The following is a 21,336-nucleotide window of genomic DNA, read 5'->3' on the forward strand; positions in this document are numbered from 1 at the left end:
GAGGAAAGCCGTTGTGGTGGATGTGGCAGTGCCAAGCGATGGGAACAGAAGGAAGAAGGAACATGGAAACTGGAGAAATACCAGGGACTCAGAGAAGAACTGGAGAAAGCCTGGAAAGTGAAGGTAACAGTGGTGCCTGTGGTACTTGGAGCACTCGGGGCAGTAACCCCCAAGCTGGAGGAGTGGCTACAACAGATACCTGGAAAGACCTCAGACATCTCAGTCCAGAAAAGCTAAAAAAAATTGAACAAAGTATCATAATTTATTTAGGACAAAATTGAAAGCAGAAATAAATACATTAAAGAACAATGAGGTGTATCATTCACTTTTCACACCAAACAGTGAATATGAAACACTTTCAATGGAAACAAACTAAAATCTTTATGCCCCAATAGGTCAATGAAACTGAAAGTTTTAGCTATCCAGTTTACATCTCCAAAGCACTTCATCGAACAAAGGTTAGCTTGCAATTGATTTGTCAAACAAAACTGATTTTCTGCCATCTTGCACACCGACAACAACACAAACGGGTACCTTCAAATTAGAAATGTTTACAGGACTCCAAACAATGAATACATATTAAAAGCAATTAAATCAATTTATAAAGGAAATCATCAAATTTGAATACTTTTTTGTGAAATTGAGATTAGAAAGATTAAAAAATAGTTTTAACCGCAGATAAAAAGGTGTTAAATCAACCAAAAAGGATTTTCTAAAATTTAGGCAGGATGGATACATTCATTATGTGCAATCAAACTAAAGCTAAGACTTCTGACATCAGGAGCTGAAGTGTTGATATGATGATGCTGGACTTTGTTGTGTACACAAAAATAGAAAAAAGCAATTATTTTCATATATTTCATTTATGTTAAGATGATGATCATCCTGCTGAAATGTCAGGCCAGGAACGCACCGGCTGTTAATACCTGGCACCATAACCCCTACATTCCTGATACGACTGGACAATCGTGTTTGCCAGCAATCCTTATCACGACAATTTGTGCGTATATTAAGACACAAAAAAAATACGATGTAACGAGTTTTGATAACATTTTAAAAAAAGAAATCAGATTTTCTCTGTACCAGGATTAGACTAAAAGCAGCAAAGTTGTGGTACAGTTTTTTTTAAACACAAGTGAGTATAAAACATACAGCAACCACAATCAGGGGGAGTGAAGGGGGCGGGGGGCTTACTTGGCACAATTTTGCAAGTCAGCAATTCTCCCATACAGACAAAAACCAACATGGAAAGAAAAAAATAAACAAGGTTGCAGAACATAAAAGTTGTATTTCATCATCAACAGCTGACATGGCCGGCTTTTGATCCCAATGCCCTTTCAGATTACAGCCTCGCCGCTGCCTTCCCTTCGAGTAACCTTTGCCGCTTAAAAAAAAACAGTGTGGAACGCTCAAGTGGCTGCTAAAAACAGTCCAGAACATGTTGATTAAAAACATTACGATTCTACTGGAACGCTTGTCATTTCAAAAATGCACATTTTGTTAAGTTAGACTAGATTGAAATCAGATTTCGGTCAATGAGATGCCCTCCCCGTGCAAACTGCATCTCCTTTTGCACTTTCCCAGCAGCTGTGCAGCTTCTCCCTCCTCCTCCTCCTCCTCCTACTATGAAACAGCAGCTCACTGTTCTGTTTGAAAATATAGTAAAAGACCGAAGAAAACTTTTGTTGAATAAAGAAATCACCTTTATAAGAGACAAACACAAGGCCCATCAAGTATGGCAGTTACCAGTTTCCTTAAAAAAAAGTAAACCTTCTAAATTTGAATATATGATGACAAAGTCATGTTGGATGCGTTTGAGACATTTTCTAATGTGAGGGTGGCATCTTTACAAAGCATCACTGTGGAACAGTAACACTCATTAAGAAGTGCAATAATAAGACTTGGAATACAAGGTAGTTAGTTAGACACCTAAATTCAAGGAGCTCAGCTGCATGTGTTCATGCTTTAGGAGTCTAAAAAAGCTAAAACAAGAATTACAAATGACTAAAAAATTAACCAAGAATAGAAATCAAAATGAACAGGTATTGGTCTAAAATCTGTTTTTTTTTTTACCTGCCATGTAAAAACAGCAAAACAGATAAACAACAGAGTTTAAGAAATTGATTCACTACATGGGATTGTTCAAATGACCCCCCCCCCCAATAAAAAAACTTAAATGAACTTTCTTTTTTTTTTTTTTACAATTTTAAAGAGTAAGAAATAAACCCTCCTCTTATGATAAAGTTTCTTATTAAGATCTAGAGCTTTTTTACCCAAATGAAAGGGCATGGTAGTAAAACACAAACAGGAGTTCACAGTCGTCTGTAGAGGAAGCACTGGAAATAAAACCAGGAGCTCTGATAAGTTCAGTCACTGGGAGGTCGTCCACCACGGAGGAGGGCAGAGAAGGGCTGTACAGCAGAGTTATCAGTGCCCTTCCCCTCCACACACAGTTCTCCCCATCTAGCCTGAGTATGGTAGCACTGTGGTGGTTTAGATGCCCCTGCTGGACTGTTGATGCTATGCTGCCATGAGATACTGGTGGTAGAAGAGGCCAAACAGAGAGGTGGAGAACAGGCAGGCGGCAATCCACCAAGTGAAGAAGGAGAAAAGCCCCCGGAACAGAAGGGGACTAAAAACAGTCTGCAGGCCCCCAAGAGCCACTGAGAAATGAGCTACGGATGCGCGTGCTCCTGTCTCTACCACTGAAGCTGGTTTTGGAGCAGCGGTTTGGTCTAACTCCCCCACAGAGTCTGAGTTCACCTCGTAGGTGCAAGGCATGTCCTCTTCGGTATACACCCACCAGGAATGACCACCTTTCATGTATGAAGCAGAGGAAGAAAACTCTTCAATGTCAGGAGTAGGATCCAAATCCTTTTACTGCACCAGTTCTGGGGCACAGGCTTACCTAAGGTTTTTAACAGGAAAGTTGTATGCAGCAGCATGACCAGCGGCGCCACATACTGCAGTGCGATCACACATAGGTAGTAAAACACCCGAGCAACCTGAGGACAGATAAGAATTTGTATGAAAAGTAAGTGCACACATTTTGCAACATGGCAGCAGAAGCTTTATCCTCCAAAAGTGCTGGTTTTACTAATGGTAAAGATTTGATTTCTAATCTAAAATGGTGAAAAAGTCATTTAAACGCAGGCATCACTGGACTTATAAAATGTACCTTTTTATCTCCATTGTCATTGAAAAGCCTTTCAGAAAGTGTTGACTTTTGAGTGAAACTGTCGACATTTTCAATGACCGAACTCAAACATCAACAGTCAAATGTATTTATTCCAGGTATTTATTCTGACAAATAAAAAATAAAAAACGTAAAATCACACCTATTTTTAAAGAGGTAACACAATTTATTTATTAAAGTTAATATATTTCATAAAAGCATAAACAAAACCAATGGCTTGGATAAAAAAATTATGGCTGCAGTTTGTATGGAAATGCCCACAATAAATATAAAATCTTTGTTTGTATAACTGCACGTGTACACAAAAGCTTATTTCTGTAATAACTCAACCAAAACCTTAATTTCTTAAAGACCTCCACAATGTTTGCATCTACTTTTCAGACCTTTTTGATCATCTACTAAAAATCAAACATTTTTTTAGTGAACAAAACCTCTTTCAGGAAGTTGAAATTAGAAGAAAAGCAGTTTGACTGTTTGAAAAGCAAACAGAACAGACAGTACTTTGTGTTCTGTATTGTTTGCCACCCCATTGCAACTACAAAAGAAGTCAAGGGAGTTCAGTGTGTTTATATGGTTGTTTTGTTTTTACTTCTCAACATACCATATCATAGTTATGTTGTATTATGTTGAATTATAGAGAAGATTTGCTGGGTAGCAACCATAAGAGCAACAAAATATCAACATCAGCCACGCGTAAAAAAAATAAAAATTACCATCTTCTGCAAATCTACAGTACTTATCCGCCCTGCTTCTTTCTTCATCTGGTCCACGCTCTTTTGGGCCAGGTTGAGGTAGGCCTGCAGATGACATCTCATCATGGCAAGCCTGAGTATACACATCAGTATGATGATCCACAACCGCAAAGTGTCGTACGCCTGTTCGGTCATCCTAACAATAACGGAAAGGAAGGAGACAGAGATGGGATGGAAAAAGAGGAGGGGACATTTGTTTTTTTTTATTGGTCTGCAAACAGAACGTCATTTGTGCGGTATCTGAATGGTTCTAGCAAAACACACAAGAAATGTGCACAATGTTAAACGACAGACGTGGAAGATAGTGTTTTGGTTAGTATAATCTTTATGCTGCCATTACTTACAAAGGCACACTCTCCTTTGCTAGAGTGGGGTTCATTATGTAATCCTTGGTGATGGGCTTCACCCACAGCAGGACCATGATGAGGGGGGACAAGAAGTTGATATGAAGCAGAGTTCTATCAACAAATTGAAAACGTTTCATTATTTAATTAGCAAACACTGATGGAAGATTTCAGTAAGATTCACAAAGTCATAATTTTTCAGTAAATTGTGAACATTTTTCCATCTCCAACACTTTAATAGAGTGTATAAAACCAAACGCTATTGATATCCGTCTTGACACAAGCAGAGGACAATAATTGCACAAATAGAACGCACAATAAATTACACAGTAGAAAGTGTTGTGGGAGAATACTCACTGTATTAATTTGTCTGTAGTTAGATTAAGAGCATCTAGGTGCATCTGCGCCAGTCGCAGCCCGGGAAACGTTAAAAACGCTCCAATCAAAGAACACAGCAGAGCCAGTATCAGCTTGAAGGAGAATTTAGATATCGGACCTCTGTTAAAAAAAAGACAGCAAATGTTGGGAGATTTTAAAGCAAGTTTGGATTAAGGAGAAACCAAAAGAAGGGGAGGGGGGGGGGGGGGGGTAAATATTAACAAAAATGATTTGACATTTGTCCATATTTTTTTGGTAATTTCTGAGTTTAGAGGTCAATGATTCAATAAATGTACATTCCTGTTGATGCATTTGGTTAGTATAAAGTTTAATTTTCTTAGACTGCTTTGTTGGACAAGTGTGAAGGCTCAAGTGATCTCTGGTGCGGATCAAACAAGTGAAGTCTGGTTGTCTGGCATTACGGGCCTTGGGCCACGTGTTGTGTGTGGTCTTTTTTGTCTCTTGTCCACAGGTTGCCCTCAAAACTGTCACTAGCTGATTGGAGGTAGCTGACACTGTGTTGCTGCTCAGTGGGACACAGTTAAAGGCTGTGGTCCTCTTCTTTTGGAAGATGCGCCGATTTGAGAATAGAAGCACATTTGGATAAACTTGTCTTGGTTGGAGGTTTGCACACCTGGCAGAATCTTTTGGTTGACGCAGACAAATAGTATTTACAAATACACATGTACAATTTTGACATATGTACTTGTAAGTGCTGTAAATAATATAAGTAAAACTGTAATAACATGTACCTAAACGTTTGAGAAATTTGGATCCCAGTGGTTTATTTGTTGTGCATTGTTCTTTTTCTTTTCTGAGTTTTATTTTTGTTCCTTTTCGATTTATTGAAAGTAACAGTGGCAAACAAGGGTCTCAGCTAACCAGTGTACACACCCTGATATAGTTCAGACAAAAAAGCAGATTTAAACCCAAAAGTAACGGTGAAACAAAAGCCAGTTGTGTAGCTCTGAATATGATTGTGTTAAACCATTTAAGTAATATTTGGACTTGTAGGAGCAATTGGGGTTCTTAGTCATGGTTTTATGTTCCTGTTCAATTTAGGCTATATTTCCCCAAAAGCCCAGTTGCTGGAGCTCTATGATGTTTCCATTTGGTTTGATCCATTCACGCAACAGCAAACTGAACTAAATGAAAGTATAAAGAGTGAAAATGTTCAGTGTCACTTGGTTGTGCAGCCACCTGCTAAGTGGCTCACTGTTCTGCTCATCATCCCTGAAACATGTGCTTCTCTGACTGGAGGATTTCTACAGCGTGTGTGGACAATTCCTTTTTTTTTTTTACTTTTACTTTTGTGTAAAATGCACAAGCGGATTTTTCTCGTGAACAATGAAGCTTAAATTGAAAGACAGGCTTAGTTGTTATGTTCAGCGACTTGAATGATGTGTAACTTTTGTCTGGAAATGACATGCACAGGTATTTCCTGAAATATTTATTCCATGAGGAACTAGTGGAGCTCCAGAGGTTTAAGAAGACTGTCATCTACTCATCTACTATGGATTGACTGGCGAAGGACTTGAGAGGGACCATCAGAACCGGCCAAATTTTCTTTTTAGGGCTCAGCTACCCCGTGTCATCACTAGTGGACTCAGTGACACCCTTGTGTACTTTCTCTGATATTGACACAGATTTTTGACCTACTGCATTGCCACTTCTGCAATCAAAGAAGAAGCTCATACGTTTTTTAAGTACCTTTGGTTAAATTAAACCTAACTCACTGTTAACTCTATGACCTGCTGACTCTCACTCTGGATCCTGAATACCAACAGCGTTTGAGAGCAGAGAGGAATGGTCATGTTCTTTTTACTTTAAAACCTCATTTTAAACGGTCGCCAATAACTGAACCCTTTGTGTTTGAAAAAATGGATTGAAAACACATTTCAGGGATGCTTTGCTGTAAAAACATGAGTAAAAGCTTAAAGCTTTCTAAATGCTAACATTATCTAGACTACTTTATGGTTTATTCACTCCTTTAGTACTGATGCAAATTAAGACAGTTTTGGACATATTTGAGAACAATAGCGGTGCCGGTCAGGTTGATATTTCGGACAAATCGTGCATTTTGTGGTTACAAGCACCCACTTTGCCATGGCTTAGGATGCCCTCTTCCAGAAAAGCACATTTGGCACAAGAAAAATCCACAAACGGCGACCATTTTTGAAGATGGCGGCCATACACTCAATTGTTACAAAAATGTTTGATTTCTATTTGCCCCAGTCTCAACAAATTGGGCTGTTCATGCACAAAATGCAGTCTTTTAACTTAAGAGGTACCTACAGAACACTATTATATACATATTTTATATTTATACGATGTAAATATTTTAAAATCTTGGATTTGGCAGATGTGGTTTCTGAAAGAGGGGTTCCTAAGGTACATCCATGTCCAATTCCATGCTTGTATCACAAAATGCATGATTATTATATAACTGCCTCCACTAAAAAGCCAAGAAAGCATTAAAATAGGAATATGAATTGACTCAAAGCATTTTCAGTCACTAGAACTATATAAAGTAGAAGCGAAATGGATAAATACTAATTGGGACTTACTGTGACTCTAGACCTTGATGATCAAGAAACTGTTGAGCGCTGTCAGAAAAATTAGCAAAACCTTAAAAAGAAGAATCGATTCAAAGGTGAGTTTCATTACGAACACAAGCTTTGTTAGGTCACTTGAGAGAACGTGCACAACACTAACCTGCCTCCAGACCAAACTCTAAATAGTTTTCAGTGACGATGAGAATGGCCATGGCTTTGACAAAAAAGAAGAAAGCAAACGTGATGCAGAGGGAGCGCTCGCCTCCTTCCTCCAGCTTGAAATAGTGAGCCGTTATGGAGAAAAGTGTCTTACTGAAGGACACACACACAAGTCAAGGAAAACCAAAGAGTGACATGCGTAACAGATAGTCTCTACAAAAAAAAACTTTTCTCACTTTCCATTTTTATAAAGTAAACAAAATTCATGTCAATTCACAGTCCCCTAATGCCGAACGAACAGCATTAAGTGGAGGATGCATGGGGCTTGGTTTCAGGCACATGCAAGCAAGGTTCCAGTACTTTATCTATTCAACTACCCAGTGATCTGATCACTGTGGAGATTAACCTCCAGCATTCCAAGGCGCCGCATCGCACTCACTTCTCTCCAGTTTAGCCACAGCTTTCAAGCTAATGGATATTTTCTTTTGGTACGCATCATTTTGTGAGCTTCAACAAGAGTAACTCAATAGCTTTGACACGGAGAGCTACAATCCCAATGGAACCGTACTGGCCTCTCGTCACCAATGAACAGACGAAGAGCCACCTGTCACTCATTACAACAAACGAGTGGAAGTACAAAATAAATACAGTCACGTGATAACACCTGAGGAACCTCACTGTTTTAGATGTGCGAGAGAACCGTGGAGAAATGTGCAGCTGATCCGCAGGGCAGAAGCCTTCAACGTGTCATCAAAGCTGAAATAGGAAAACTGAAATCAAGCATTAAATTAATATATTGGTCCCACCTATCTATCATGTTTATAGTCCCATTTCATCAATTCCCCAGCCTGTCCTTTCCCCCGGGCTATCAGTAAGTTTTGGCTGTGAAAATTGGACTTCCAATCTGTGAGCCAGGCAGGAAATGACACACCAAGTGATGGCGGCGTGCCAGGTCTGAGAGGAAGAACTGGAGAGATTGATCCCTTTGGTTGAAAGGTAAGAATAATCTATATTATTAAACCACCATTGAGCAGAGCAAAACGGCTGAGGGATTAGAATCAGGAGAGTCGCACGTGTTATTTTACATCACATGATTTGATCTCTTTTACAAACAAACATTTCCACAACTCACACTGGGAATGATTCAAAGAAATGTGTACAGGAGAAAAACCAAAAAACAAACCCTGAATACAGATGTTTAGAACAAGGATGATAAGACCACAACACAACAATCCAGACAAAAATGCATTAAAGGTTTAAAAAAAAGGGTTGATATAGAAGGATACATGACAAAGGCAAGTACAAGTAGGCACCAGACCACACTGATGTTCATCTCTCTTGAGGGCTGAACTGCACAGTAGTAAAGCTCTGTTATCAGATAGACTGCAGTTGCTGCCACTGTGAAATCAACCAGCCACTGGAACTCTGGGAAGTAGTGTAATGCTGCAGGCAAAAAAAGAAAAGGAGAGAACACTCAAGTACAGAACACGCCTCTGTTAAACAGTCAGCAGCATAAATGGAGGATATTTTACAAATCTCACTTTAACTTCAAATGTATACCTAAAGTGTCGACTTCTGTGATGCTTTTTGTCTCCAGCTGCAGGTCTATGTCCTTTGGAATTGTTAATGGTTTACTCTCTATGTGACCATTGTATTTCCTTGAAGAGTAGAGAGAAGAAAAAGAAAACATTACAAAGAAACGGAAGGGCATTTTTAAGATACAAAAAAGCATAATTTTAAAAAACCAGAACAAATGTTTGGACTGTATACGAAACTGGATCGAGTGACTCTGACGTCACTGACTGAAAATGGCACATTTCCAGCTCCAATTTAGTCACCATTTTTTGGATATATGGATGCCAATGTCAATGTTTCTATGGCAACCTCTCTTGCCAATCAGGAGTGAGCTTATTGGAAGTCCATAACCCTGCCACTTGAAATTGAGCTCGGGAGAATCTTTTAATCAAATGTTACAAAAGTTTGACATGGAGGCCAGAGGACACAACATACTCTTACTGGGGCATCACTTGAATCACTAGCATATAGAATAAAAAATGATGGTCACTTACAAAAGAAATAAATATTCAATTAGTTTTTAGTACTTTATTCTTGTTATTTTTTCGGTTTGGGTCGCTTTTCCACAAAGAGCGGACCATTTGTTACGTGCTGCCTTTTTTGTCCAGAGGATTAAGCAAAGGTTTGTTTTAAAGAAGTCAGCGCAGTAATAGAGAACATTTAAGCTGTGTGACTGGAACTTCTTTTTTCGGTGTGTGTTATCCCTGTGCATTATCACTTTTTAATCCAAACCCAGCAGCCAATCAGAATAGAGTATTTTCAAGTATTTTTACAGGCAGTGGTATAATGTGTTAGTAATGTTACTTTACTTCTTTACTTCAATGTTTGATGTTTGGTTTTGTTTCTGTGTAAATTGTATTATTTGGATGGGCTTTGATAAGGATGATGTTTCAGCACATTCCTTCTTGTTTAATGCTGATTTATCATTTAAAAGTTGTACAATTTTATGTTTGTAGAACCAAATAAACTTACACTTCAAACTTTTTGTGGTAAACTTCACTTATTGTTATTTACTTTGCTGAGGAACAATACACCGAATACAAAGAATCATTTCAGTGGCGCAGGAATTACATTTTCTTATGGGTTTTTCCCCTCTCCAAGACTTTAAAGCAGTTGTTGATTGACAGATCTGACCTGCCTCTCACATGCCAGCCCAAAACTGCAACACAAAACTACTTTGAGCTCCAAAACATCACATCAAATGATAAGGGCCAACTTCCAAATGCTCCTTCCATTTAAATTCACACTTTAGGGAAGAGGATGCAAAAAAATTCAAACACTCAGAATATGATTCCACTTTTGCCTCGAGCCCTAAACATGAGCAGCAGTTGGAGTTACAAAGCAATCCTGAGGAAAATCACCTACAAGAATCAAAGCAGGACATGTGAACACTTTGAAAATATAATGATGCTTTGGAAACTTAGAAACCACTTTTTTCAAGAGTCAAGTTTCTAAAAAAAACAACAAAAAACAAACAAACAAAAGCAATGGTCCCCAAGCCACAAGATACATTAAGTCACATTTATTTTTCTGTTTTCTTAATCTAATTTTTGTTCTGTCATTTAAAAAAAGATACCCCTCTCTGACCCCCACTTCCTATTTAACTAAAGACACCCCTTCCATTTCTGGTCATCCCTCCAACATACCTGTCTTTCCTCTTCGGCCCTTTTTGTTTCCCTGCCAGATTCCTCAACTCATCCTCTGTTGGGTGCTGATACCACCGCAAACTGGGTGGAAAAAAATAATAATAAATAATCACAGGGTGATGTCAGATCCAAAACAGAGGTGGAAAAAAGGAAAGTAGACAACACAAAGCTGTGATCAGAGAGAAATCAACTAAAAATAAAGCTACATGGTCTCCAAATGTTTGTTTACAAAGCAGAACTCTCTGAATTTCTAATAGTGTTGAAGTATAAAAATAAAAAAAGAGAAAACTTCTCACCAATTCACCTTTTTTGGAGTATGAAAAGATTGATTTAATGTTCTAAAAAAATGATGAGAATCATTTAAAATATATCTTGGAATACAAAGGGTCTTGGAATACAAATGACGGTGTGATAAAAAAAAGGGCTCGACTTGTTAAAGACTATTGCTCAGTGCACAACAGATTTTTTTTTTAATCTTGCAATAATAGCTCATTAATTTTGATGTGTAATTAATCATCCTTTAGGGAAAACAGCTTCTTAAAAAACACTCAACCTCGTTTGCTGTTTATCTGTAAATTGGCAAAACGAAGAAAAACTTTTCCACATACCTGCCGCTGCAGAGTAGCCATCTTGCAAAGGAATAATGAGGTATAATTTTCTGAATTACGCTGGCCATTACCATAGTAACAACCAGCTGCACACCGATCACACCCTATGCATAAGGAAAGGACAAAATTAATTATTCCATTTAAATAATAATCAACCAAACATGCACTAAGTGAAGTTTTTAGCCCTTATTTGCAGCTAATGATTTGGTTTTTATCCAGATTCTGTCAGTGTGAGACTCAGAGCAAGAGACACAAACCCAAAATTTAAATGGGATCATTATTTCAAGATATTAATTATTTTTTATTATCTCGGGATATTTGTGATTTTTTTAATGCGACCTTCCCACAAACTTGAAGGAGCCCCTGTATAATTTGCTTTTTTTCTTCAACTCTTTGGTGCCTGAAGGAGAACTGCTGAACTGATACATAAATTCATTAAAAAAAAAAAAAAAAAGTCCCGCCCTAACGCTGCTGTTTGAAATAAAATAATGCCTCAAAAAAGGAAGCGCAAATAAATAAAAATACAAGAAAAAAAATATACCACCTGCTGAACAACAACTTCTGTACTTTGAGTTAAAAAAAAAAAAATCTTTCCCCCAATGTTCCTTGTTATGTCAGTGTAGCCACAGGCCAGAGCTCCTGTGGTTGTTACCAAAAGATTTAACACCATAAGGAGCTCAATCTCAAACCGGCACACTTAGATCAATATTCACTTAGGCTTAAGAGGCCAGAATCATTCCCATCAAGCTGCGCTTTTATCCACTTCGCTGTATGTCAAAAATTGGTGGGTTGGTTTCTCTTTGACGATCAGTGGGAAACGTTTGATATCTGCTATAGCACACATGAGCAAAAAAAAAGCCAATAGGTAAATTAACCAGTGATAATTCTTGAACAATGAAGTCATTCAGGATCATCAGTCTGAAATGTCTGTCTTCCCTGTTTTCTCTGAATGACATATTTAAAACCCAAACAAGGCTTGAAGTCCACAGTCAGATCTACGAAGATACACACTAAAACTGGGCTTCAAATCAAATCAAATCAAATCAAATTTGAAGAAAATGATCCGAGCTGCGCAAAAGCCTTTGAGTTTGAACGGGTCTCCAGGATCCCCGGCATCACGCAGTGTGGGGTAAACTCCAAAAGCTTGAGTCAATACCTATTCTGAAGTCACTCAGGGGAGAGCGGGGGCCATTTATTTGCCAATTATGCTCAGTCAGATTTAATGCGTGACCAAACACAACCTCTCTTACCCTCAACATTCTTCCATCAGAGTAATGGTGGTGCTATATAGGTCAAAAGCACACAGCCTTACTTTGGTGGAAGCTGACCATTATCTGCAGGAGACCTGCAAGGATCGCAGGCCTGGAGGAAATTGAGCCAGCATGGACTCCCTTATCTTACCCAGTCCGCTTGACCCCCTTCACACAACAACCAAATGAAACCTGTAGGGGGTGTGAAGTGAGAACTACAGTGATAACCAGGATCCAAAAGTGCTCCAAAACATCACTTCTATTTTATTGATCAAATTAACTTCAAAAGCTATAAAAACGGTTTCCTCCAGCTTCACTTGAAGTGACCCCTCTTTGAATTGTCTAATTCCTTGAGTTAGAAGTTTAAGATAATGGAACCTAGAGCAATAAGGATGTAATCAATACAGCTGTGATTGGGGAGCATTTTTGCAGAGCAATGTTAGGCTTTGCACTAAATATCAACAATAAAGAATATATACAAACCAACATTTTACTTTAATTAAAACCTCCGGGGAAACATCACTTTTTGGCAAACCAGCATTTTGAAATTTCTTTTCATAAAAACTAACTAAAGAAAACAGACTGTGCGACATTTGGTGGGTTGTACTCCTGATCTTGTTGCTATGCTAATGAGATGTGCTAGCTTTGTATTCTGTGACTCACATCAGGCAGAAAGGTGCACAGGCAGCTCAACTTCTCACTTAACCAATTTTTTCAACCAGATAAAGACCCATTAATAAAGAGATCGGTCTTTCCAGAGTGACATGGCCACGATGTCAGCAGCTCATGTCGTAAACAAGACAAAATCTGACAGGAAAATCAGACATTTAAGAATAGAAAATTTAAAAACAGAAGAGCAACATTTAAGAAATGGGAATCGAAAGTCTGATTGTGTTTTTATTTTAATATACTATGAAGAATACTAAAAGGGATACAGACATTTTAATCTCTTTTTGTAGACTGTTGCAGGTAGAACATGCAACAGAACTAAAGGTGTGTTTCCCAAAGCGCTCCTTCATATCAGAAAATTCACAGTTGAAACTCTGAAAAAATGAACAAGACAACAGACTACCTGGACAACTGTCACAAAATACAAAAATGCAAAACGACAACCCAGTCAAAGTATAGACTGAGGAGCACAGAGGAAGAAAACGTCTAAGCCAAGATTGGATGACTGTAGAAGTTAGCTTTAAAAGACTAGCTATTTTTAAACTGGTTGATGGTCAGAAATCCTACCAAAAACGATGTGTTTAAGTCTCTTCTGCCATGCACAAGTACTGTTTACATGCATACAACCAAAAGCAGATGAAAAATTATTGCTTCATGTTGGACTACACAGGAAATCCAAAGCTTCCAGGGCCCGAAGCTTGTCATTTACCAGCAAAAACAAGCATATTTACATATAGATAGAAGTTTACACAGATTATGCTCCATAGAACTGAGAAAGAATCTTTCTGCTGAATTTCAACAAGTTGGGAAACAAAAAAGGAATCCAACACAGAGCAGGATTCACATTACTACAGAGAATGTGAGTGTAGAAACATACAATGAACTAGAGTCTCTGATGCCTATGCTTTGGAGAAAATACAAATATATGATAATAACATATACATTATTAAAATATAGTAAACATTTGACCTTTGACAGCTTCATAAGAGAGTATATATGTATATAAGTACATTTTTAACACAATGCAGTTTAAAGATTTATCAATCTGTTTTGATAATATAACTTTCAATTTCATATTCTGTTCCTTTATACATTACTTGAAGTCTAAGTTTGTATACCATGAGCTCGTCTATTTTACCACTTTTTACTATCAGTATTAACATATAATATCCAGAAGACTGTGATCATTAACACAACATGATTATCAACAGTGGCTTAAGTGAAATAAATAATAGAATTGGGTTTTGCTTCTGGTTATTTTTGCTTAACAGGGTTTGGAGCTCTGACTGCCAATCAAGCAAAAAGTCAGACACACAGTTTTCTAATTAGGTTTTCTAGCATGTAGCAAGTAAAAACCTAGTGTTTTGTAACTAAATCATATGTATTACCCACCTTTGTTTATTTGATTTGATTTGATTTATTTCAAGCATTAATTGCTGTTAATACAATAAAGATAAGAATGTATCAAACTCGTTACAGAAATGATGAAATTCATAGATAAAAAAAACAGAAACAAAAACGAAGACACACTTAAATCATATTTGGTTAATTAAATACAGTGATTATTAAGTAAAGTCATGCAGAGATTGACTTATTGCTTGAAAGTAGTGGAAATAAGCAAGTTTATATAAACCAACCCCTCCTGTGTTAATTCAGTTTAAAGTTTACAAAGTTTTTGTAATCTGGTTCTGATCAGATAGATATAAGTTACAAAATCATGTGCTTATTGAAGAATTAATTATCAAACAGTAACGTGAATCACACACCATGTCACAGATATGTAATACTCATTGATTATAATCAGAATACAATTTAATTAAATCCAGATATCATTGATACAAATTGCAGATCAAGTTATCAAGTCACCAAATCACTTGCTGATTGATTAGAAAGAATTATTACAAAAATCTTTTCTGTAAACATTAATGATTAACACTTTAGGTAACCAATATGTAATACTCAGGGATTCTCATTAGAACACATTATTACATTAAACCTGGGATTATTGCTTCACATTGCAGATCAGGTAAAGACAATCGATTGCTTATTGACTGTAATTGAAAACATTTCAGTATTCATTAGTTGCACATTACACAATGAGACACTCATTGGTTGTAATTTAAAGAGCTTTGATTATTTTCACCACAATCAAGTTCACACATGTATTTGGAATTATACATTAAGCCCCGATTCCAAAAAAAGTTTTGTTGAAATGAAAGAAATGTTGAAACGCATTTTACTTCAACATGAATGACTCACTGTTATGTTTATTACCATTTATAGAAAGTCACGAACAAAAAAAAGAGCTTCACACGGTTGACATTGCTGAAGGATACCGAAGTGATGTGCATATTAGAGAAAGCTAGCATCATTTCAGACAATAATGGGTACATTTGATGGAAAATTCAAAGTTAAGCTCCTGTAGAAAACATTTAGCTTTTACAGTTACAGTTGGTCCTAAAGGTTTGTGGTGTTTTAGATCATCAAAATAAAATCATTGATTGAAACATAAAAATGTACGTTTTCCTAATCTGGTTTCTACACTAAAAAAAAAAAAAAAATAAGCAGGCAAGTATTTATTTAAATCTAAGCTAATTCAATGAATAACAATATGGCGTAGAGATGCTAAAGACCTTAAAGGTTGTAGGTATAACGGTTCAACCCAGCCCAGGTCACCTGTTTGAGGTCAAACTAGAGAACGTGTGTCACAGCCTCTCAGCAGAATACTCACACCTCTACATTTAAAATAAACCAACATTAATTTTGAATATGTATCGCATAACATATAAAGACATTAATATGAACACAAGTCAACATGACCTGTAACTGTACAACTAGATATTTAGCATCACTGAAGTGCATCTTGTCTGTCAGGTTAGTTGTCGTTAGCTATATAGCTAAAAAAAATCAAAATTCAACCTTAAAATACTGCAAAAAATGTAAAACGGAATGAAAAACTTGGACACTGTGTAAGCTCAAATATTAGTCTCGTGGCTTAAGTAGATTAAATATGTTGTTATAATAGATAGCCAAAACACCGGCTACCAGCACCTGCTGTTGCTAGCATGCTAGGCTAACATTTAATCTCATTCGCAGTATATCGGCGTTGCACATACATAGATCAACACACGCCCAATAAAAATTTAACCACAACGTTTTGACCTTCTCACAAAGACTGTGGTATCTTGGGTCTGCTGCTTGCTGTCTGTCTTTACTCACCATGTTGATGCAGTGCAACAACGGACTACCCCAGCAACACAGAGCACCCTGCCTTGGAGAGTGAGCGGCGAGGAGCACATAAGACCTTCTAGCGATTGCCGTGCACTAAAATGAAGCAGGATTCCTGTTGATCCTGTCACCACATCCGTACACGAATAAGGAACATTGCCGAACAAAATCAATGAATTAAGCCTCCGCTCCCAAGTATTTTCAACTGCAATAGAGGTCACACGAAAACTCTGAGTAGAAATGTGCCCTTGCACATGCCTGAATAGAAAGGAGAAGGGTGATCATTCCTATTTAAAAAAATAAAGTTAAAAAAAAAATTAGTTACACTATGGTTCATATACCTTCAAAATAATATTACAACGTTTATTTTAAATTTAATTTACTAATAAATTCAATTTTGTCTTTTTGTGCAGGATAAAACAAGGAGTCTATGAATGTTTAGAAGGACCGCCTCGAACGGAAATGAGCACAAAAGTCAAAAACCACACATGCGAGCTCCGTTGTTGCTACCTGTTAGAAGGCGTTGACATGTTCTGTGGAGATGTAGAAAAAATATTTCTAAATACGGATTTAACTTAATGGTTTGATTGAAATAGAAATTCAGGGTTACTTCAATGTTTATAGAAAATTTAAATTATGTTTAAATTATTTTCATTCTGTAATAATAACAGGAGTTAATCTGTTATGTTTTTGGTTGTGTGACATTTTTTGCATTTCCTCCTCCTAATGTGTAAATGTACATATTAGGACAGTATGTGATTATTGCACAACACGATATCTAAGATTCCTCCAACGCAGGGAAAAAATACAAATTTATAAATGTTTTCTGTCAGTTATGACATGTGGTTCATATTATTATCATATTTGTTTTTTTAAAGATCTTCCTAAAATAATTACCTAATTGACGCATGATGGTTCTCACATTTAGTTTTCTCTATGTTTAAATATAATAAATTACATTTTCATGTAGTTTGATAAACATAAGAAATTTAAAGAATGAAAAACGTATGAATTCCTAACACAATTTTGTGGGTTATATGAACAGCATGCTGTTTACAACCAGACAGAACCTAGCGAAATAGTGAAACTGAAACAGCCAATGTGGACATACTAAAAGACATGTTCATCAGTGGGCGCATGAGTGTTTGCATGTATTTGCACATGCGCATAACTTAGAAGAGCCCTCCCTTCTTTTTGCAGGGATGCATACTCCAGCCCTTGATGTCTTCCACTAGCCTCCCTATTCAGAAGCGCACACAAAAATACACTATTTTGGTAATACCACTCTGTCCCATGAGTAATCGCTTTAAAGAAATAGGCTAATTTCTTTTCTTTAGTTCAATAGCAGTTCTTTCATGATTGCTGATGACTGCTAGTTATATGAGCAATAAATGCAATTATGTTTAAGCAACCCAGGGACCCATATTAGAAGATAATGCAGGGAACTCCTTCAGGATTTTGAAAAAGGAGCTGTACAAGAGTGTCCCAGAGACAAAGAGACAAACTTTATTTATTTATTTCAGAATCTAGGTTATTCCATACATTTCACTCTGCTTTTTATGTATAATTGAATGGAATCTCATACTGTACATTCTTGTTGGTTTCAAATCACACTCAGCACTCTGCCTGCTGCTGTTTGAACTCTCTGCTCTGTAGAGCTTGTGTTCTTTTATTCCTTTCACATTCAGCATTGTCTGTTCTTTTTAGTCAGGCTTGTTATTTTTAGATGAAACATAATAGCCTGGGTCTTCAGCATTCTGTGGGAGTTTCACAACCGTTCTCAATGTTTATTCCAAACGACATCTGTGCCTACTGGTTCCTTTAAGGTCCGACCCACGAGTCTAAAAAATTTACAGATGATGAGAATATTACAGTAAAGATCTTGGTTGAGTCAATCATAAAGTCTCATTGTTGAATGTGGTAATTCATTTTTAACGGTGGAGGTTTTTTTTTTTTTGGTGCATGAGTGCTGGTGAGCATTACACATAATTTCCTTCTTTTATTAATCAAACAACAGTTTGAAATGTGTGTCACTGATCTCAGCAGTATACCTCGAAGCAAAGAAGGAAATAGAACAAAAATCTATGTCAAGTACTAACCAGCAGGACTGAAAATGTGGTAGAATGTAATTCTCTTTGGTGCAGCGCCTCCTTCTTTATTCTCTCTAATCTGCTAGCATGAAAATTACAATGCAAATGCAAATACTACTGAATAATTTATATGCAGCTTGGAGTTTCCTCGCTGAAATCGGGAGCTTCTTGCTTGAGCAGAGTAATGTGGTATTCACAACACACGTTTGGTTAACCGGAGATAAACACCAAAGACATTTACTTAAAAAAAATTTGCTCACAAATTTTGGGAATATTTTTGACTAAACATCAAAGCTTTTCAGACATCATTGATTTCTAATACTAATGTTAATTACCAGAACCCTTTTTGTCTTCTTTGTCTTCCAGATCACTTACATTTTTATTTAATCTTTTTTCTTACTCAGTCCATGTGTTTGATATGTAATTTGACATATCAATCAAAGAGAAACAAAATAAAAGCACAATTTTAGGAAACGTTTGAGAATGAATCATTTTTGCAAAAATGCAGCCAATGCCAGTTTATGTAAATGTCATAGCAAAGCAGGTCTGATAGCCAGAATACGCAGAGCCTCGACACAGTAAAGCTGCTTTTCACTGTCTTAGTTGAATGCATCAATATTTCTTCATTCAAAAGGAAGCAAATTCAAAATGGCATTTTATTTAAGGTTGAGAAGTACACTGTTAATAATTACTAGCATTCCTGCATTCTCATACACATATTTTGTCCTGTTTAGAAGAAACACAAACGAACCATGAGTGTATCCAGGCTGGTGCTTCTGCAGGTTTTTCATCAGAGATTGTAATTAAACAGAAGCATTCATGAGTGGGCGTGCTCATTTTGCCTGTGTCCAGGTTTAGACAGCTTTAGAGGGATGGAAGAGGAAATCCTGGTGGAACACGGCGACGTGTGCTTTAGCTAATGTGAAGACTGAATATTAATGACTCCAAAAGTTTGTAGCACTGGGATCAAATCATTTCTTTGGTGTTTCGATCTAAAAAAGACTATTTATAAAAAGCAGCAGAGCTGTGTTTTTTTTTTTTACATATTAAAGGCTGGACTTCCCAGATATGTCTTTTGTAAATTAATAGATTGATATACTGGTGTGTCTTTTTAAAACATAATTCAGATCAAGAATGCATTTGACTTTATCAAAATGGACGCAAACAATTATGACTGTTGAGGGAACTTAGATAGAAATTTTGGAACTTTTATCTCATTTGCCTGAACATCCTTTTGTGGCAACGTCATTCTGTGCTACTTTCAAAATAAAATTAAAGCAGAGTATTAAAGCCTTAGTGTATTTCTATGTAAACCAGGAGATTTTATTGAAGGCATTGGGTCAACAGAAAAAGGGACGAGTCGTTTGGGCTGTAGGAAGCATTTTTTTTTTTCATTCTGAAGAAATTCTAGTGTCTATTCAAATTATATTGAGCTTCAGGGTTTAATGAACATGTATTCCTATTGGCAAGTGGCACATTTAATTTTTGAAGCTCCTAGTTACGGCAATGCCTTTGTTATTATGCTTTTATTTTATATTATCTTCTTTACTTTTTTTGTACAAAGAATGATAAGAAACTGACAATCCAAACACGGCGGCAGGATCTTGGCAGAGCAAGAACCCGCGTTACTGGCAGAGCTTTTGCCAGTAAGAAAAGCCAATCAGTAGATTGTCTGAGTGTTTGGCACAGCATATTGTTGCTATTTGTGGTGCGTTTTATTTTCTGCTAAACAGCTCTTTCTCTTGTTAACAGTTTAAAGAAGGTCGGGTTGGGCTGACCACTGCACAGCAGCACTAAGGCAGCATAAAAATATTAACGTGGCCCACCCCCAGCACAGCTCAAATGAAGACTGATTTATTTAAGAATTAATGTGCAGTTCCATTAACCTGTGTGTGTGTGTGTGCGTGTGTGTGTGTGTGTGTGTGCATGTGCAGCAGCAAAGACACAGAGAAATAATGACAGAGCCAGAGGGAGAGAGATAGAGAGAGGTGGAAGCTCATTATAATCAGGCAATTATGCTGGCAAAATTAGAGGCATCCTTATTTTCTGTGTTGCAGCATCAGTGTGGACACAGCTTCTTAACTCGCTGCAGACTAATCCATGGACATGACTGCTCACTGCTTATATGGTGACAACAAGATGTGGAAGTGAAATCTTGTGATTTGGATTTATTGGAGAACTGGCGAGTCAAACAAGGTCTCTCATCTTATTAATTTGCATTGACGCGATTTTTTTTTTCCATTGTTGAGGCTTTGGTTCTGCTGTAGGAAGCTGAGAATCGAGTGCTGGTGAATTTATACGTTCAACACAGGACCATTTCTGTGCACAGTGTCTTCCAAACAGTGGTACAGAAAAAAATATTGCATGTTTTCTATTTCTATTTTTTGTAAAATGTGAAATATCATGCATTGTAAATGTTCATGATCACGAGGCATAGACTGTATACAGTGTGTGTTTGTGCATTCCAGATTTTTAATGCTTCTTATATGTTTATGTTTTTTGAAAATTCCTTTAAAAGTCTGAGTACATGTAGGACATTTTTACCAAACAATAAAAATGCATTGTAACATTTTTGGGTAAAGATAAGTATTTAAAAAAACCTGTTTAAATGTCAATAAAAATACAACTTTATTTGTCTTGCTGTGTTAATTCTTTAGTAATAAAATGAGCAAAAATAAAAACACTTGAGATCAAAGTGAGTGCAGATTTGTCCACTCTTTACAACTGACCATCAGTGGCATGTTCACACTAAAGACTTTGACCCGAGGTCAAGGGTGTTTGTCCAGACGGTGACTCTTGACCTCTATTTTATTTTCATCAACTCCCCTCTTATCATATATTGATTATCCTTCCCAAGAGACAGGAGGGCTGTAAAAGAAAATTTCC

General features: G+C 37.0%; 1 protein-coding gene across 1 annotated transcript; it reads right to left on the reverse strand.

Moving 5' to 3' along the window:
* Positions 1–243: 243 nt before the first annotated feature.
* tmem161b (transmembrane protein 161B) lies at positions 244–16,607 on the reverse strand. The gene is made up of 12 exons (XM_004072443.4): positions 16,352–16,607; positions 11,214–11,317; positions 10,606–10,686; positions 8,945–9,042; positions 8,671–8,827; positions 7,386–7,537; positions 7,238–7,298; positions 4,650–4,790; positions 4,293–4,406; positions 3,910–4,084; positions 2,909–3,005; positions 244–2,816 (listed from the first exon to the last, which is right to left on the reverse strand). Exons 1-12 carry the CDS (start codon positions 16,352–16,354, stop codon positions 2,521–2,523), a joined length of 1,479 nt encoding a protein of 492 aa, XP_004072491.1. The 5' UTR covers positions 16,355–16,607; the 3' UTR covers positions 244–2,520.
* Positions 16,608–21,336: the final 4,729 nt, after the last annotated feature.

Source organism: Oryzias latipes, chromosome 9, assembly GCF_002234675.1.
Source record: "Oryzias latipes chromosome 9, ASM223467v1".
Lineage (NCBI taxonomy): Eukaryota > Metazoa > Chordata > Actinopteri > Beloniformes > Adrianichthyidae > Oryzias > Oryzias latipes.

Bases quoted from the DNA above. Each gene is read 5' to 3' on its own strand.
- tmem161b (XM_004072443.4), bottom strand. The intron at 4,791-7,237 runs GTAAGTCCCAAT...TTTTTTTAACAG, and splicing joins CATCAAGGTCTAGAGTCACA to AGGTCCGATATCTAAATTCT. The intron at 3,006-3,909 runs GTAATTTTTATT...ATCTGTCCTCAG, and splicing joins CTGTAGATTTGCAGAAGATG to GTTGCTCGGGTGTTTTACTA.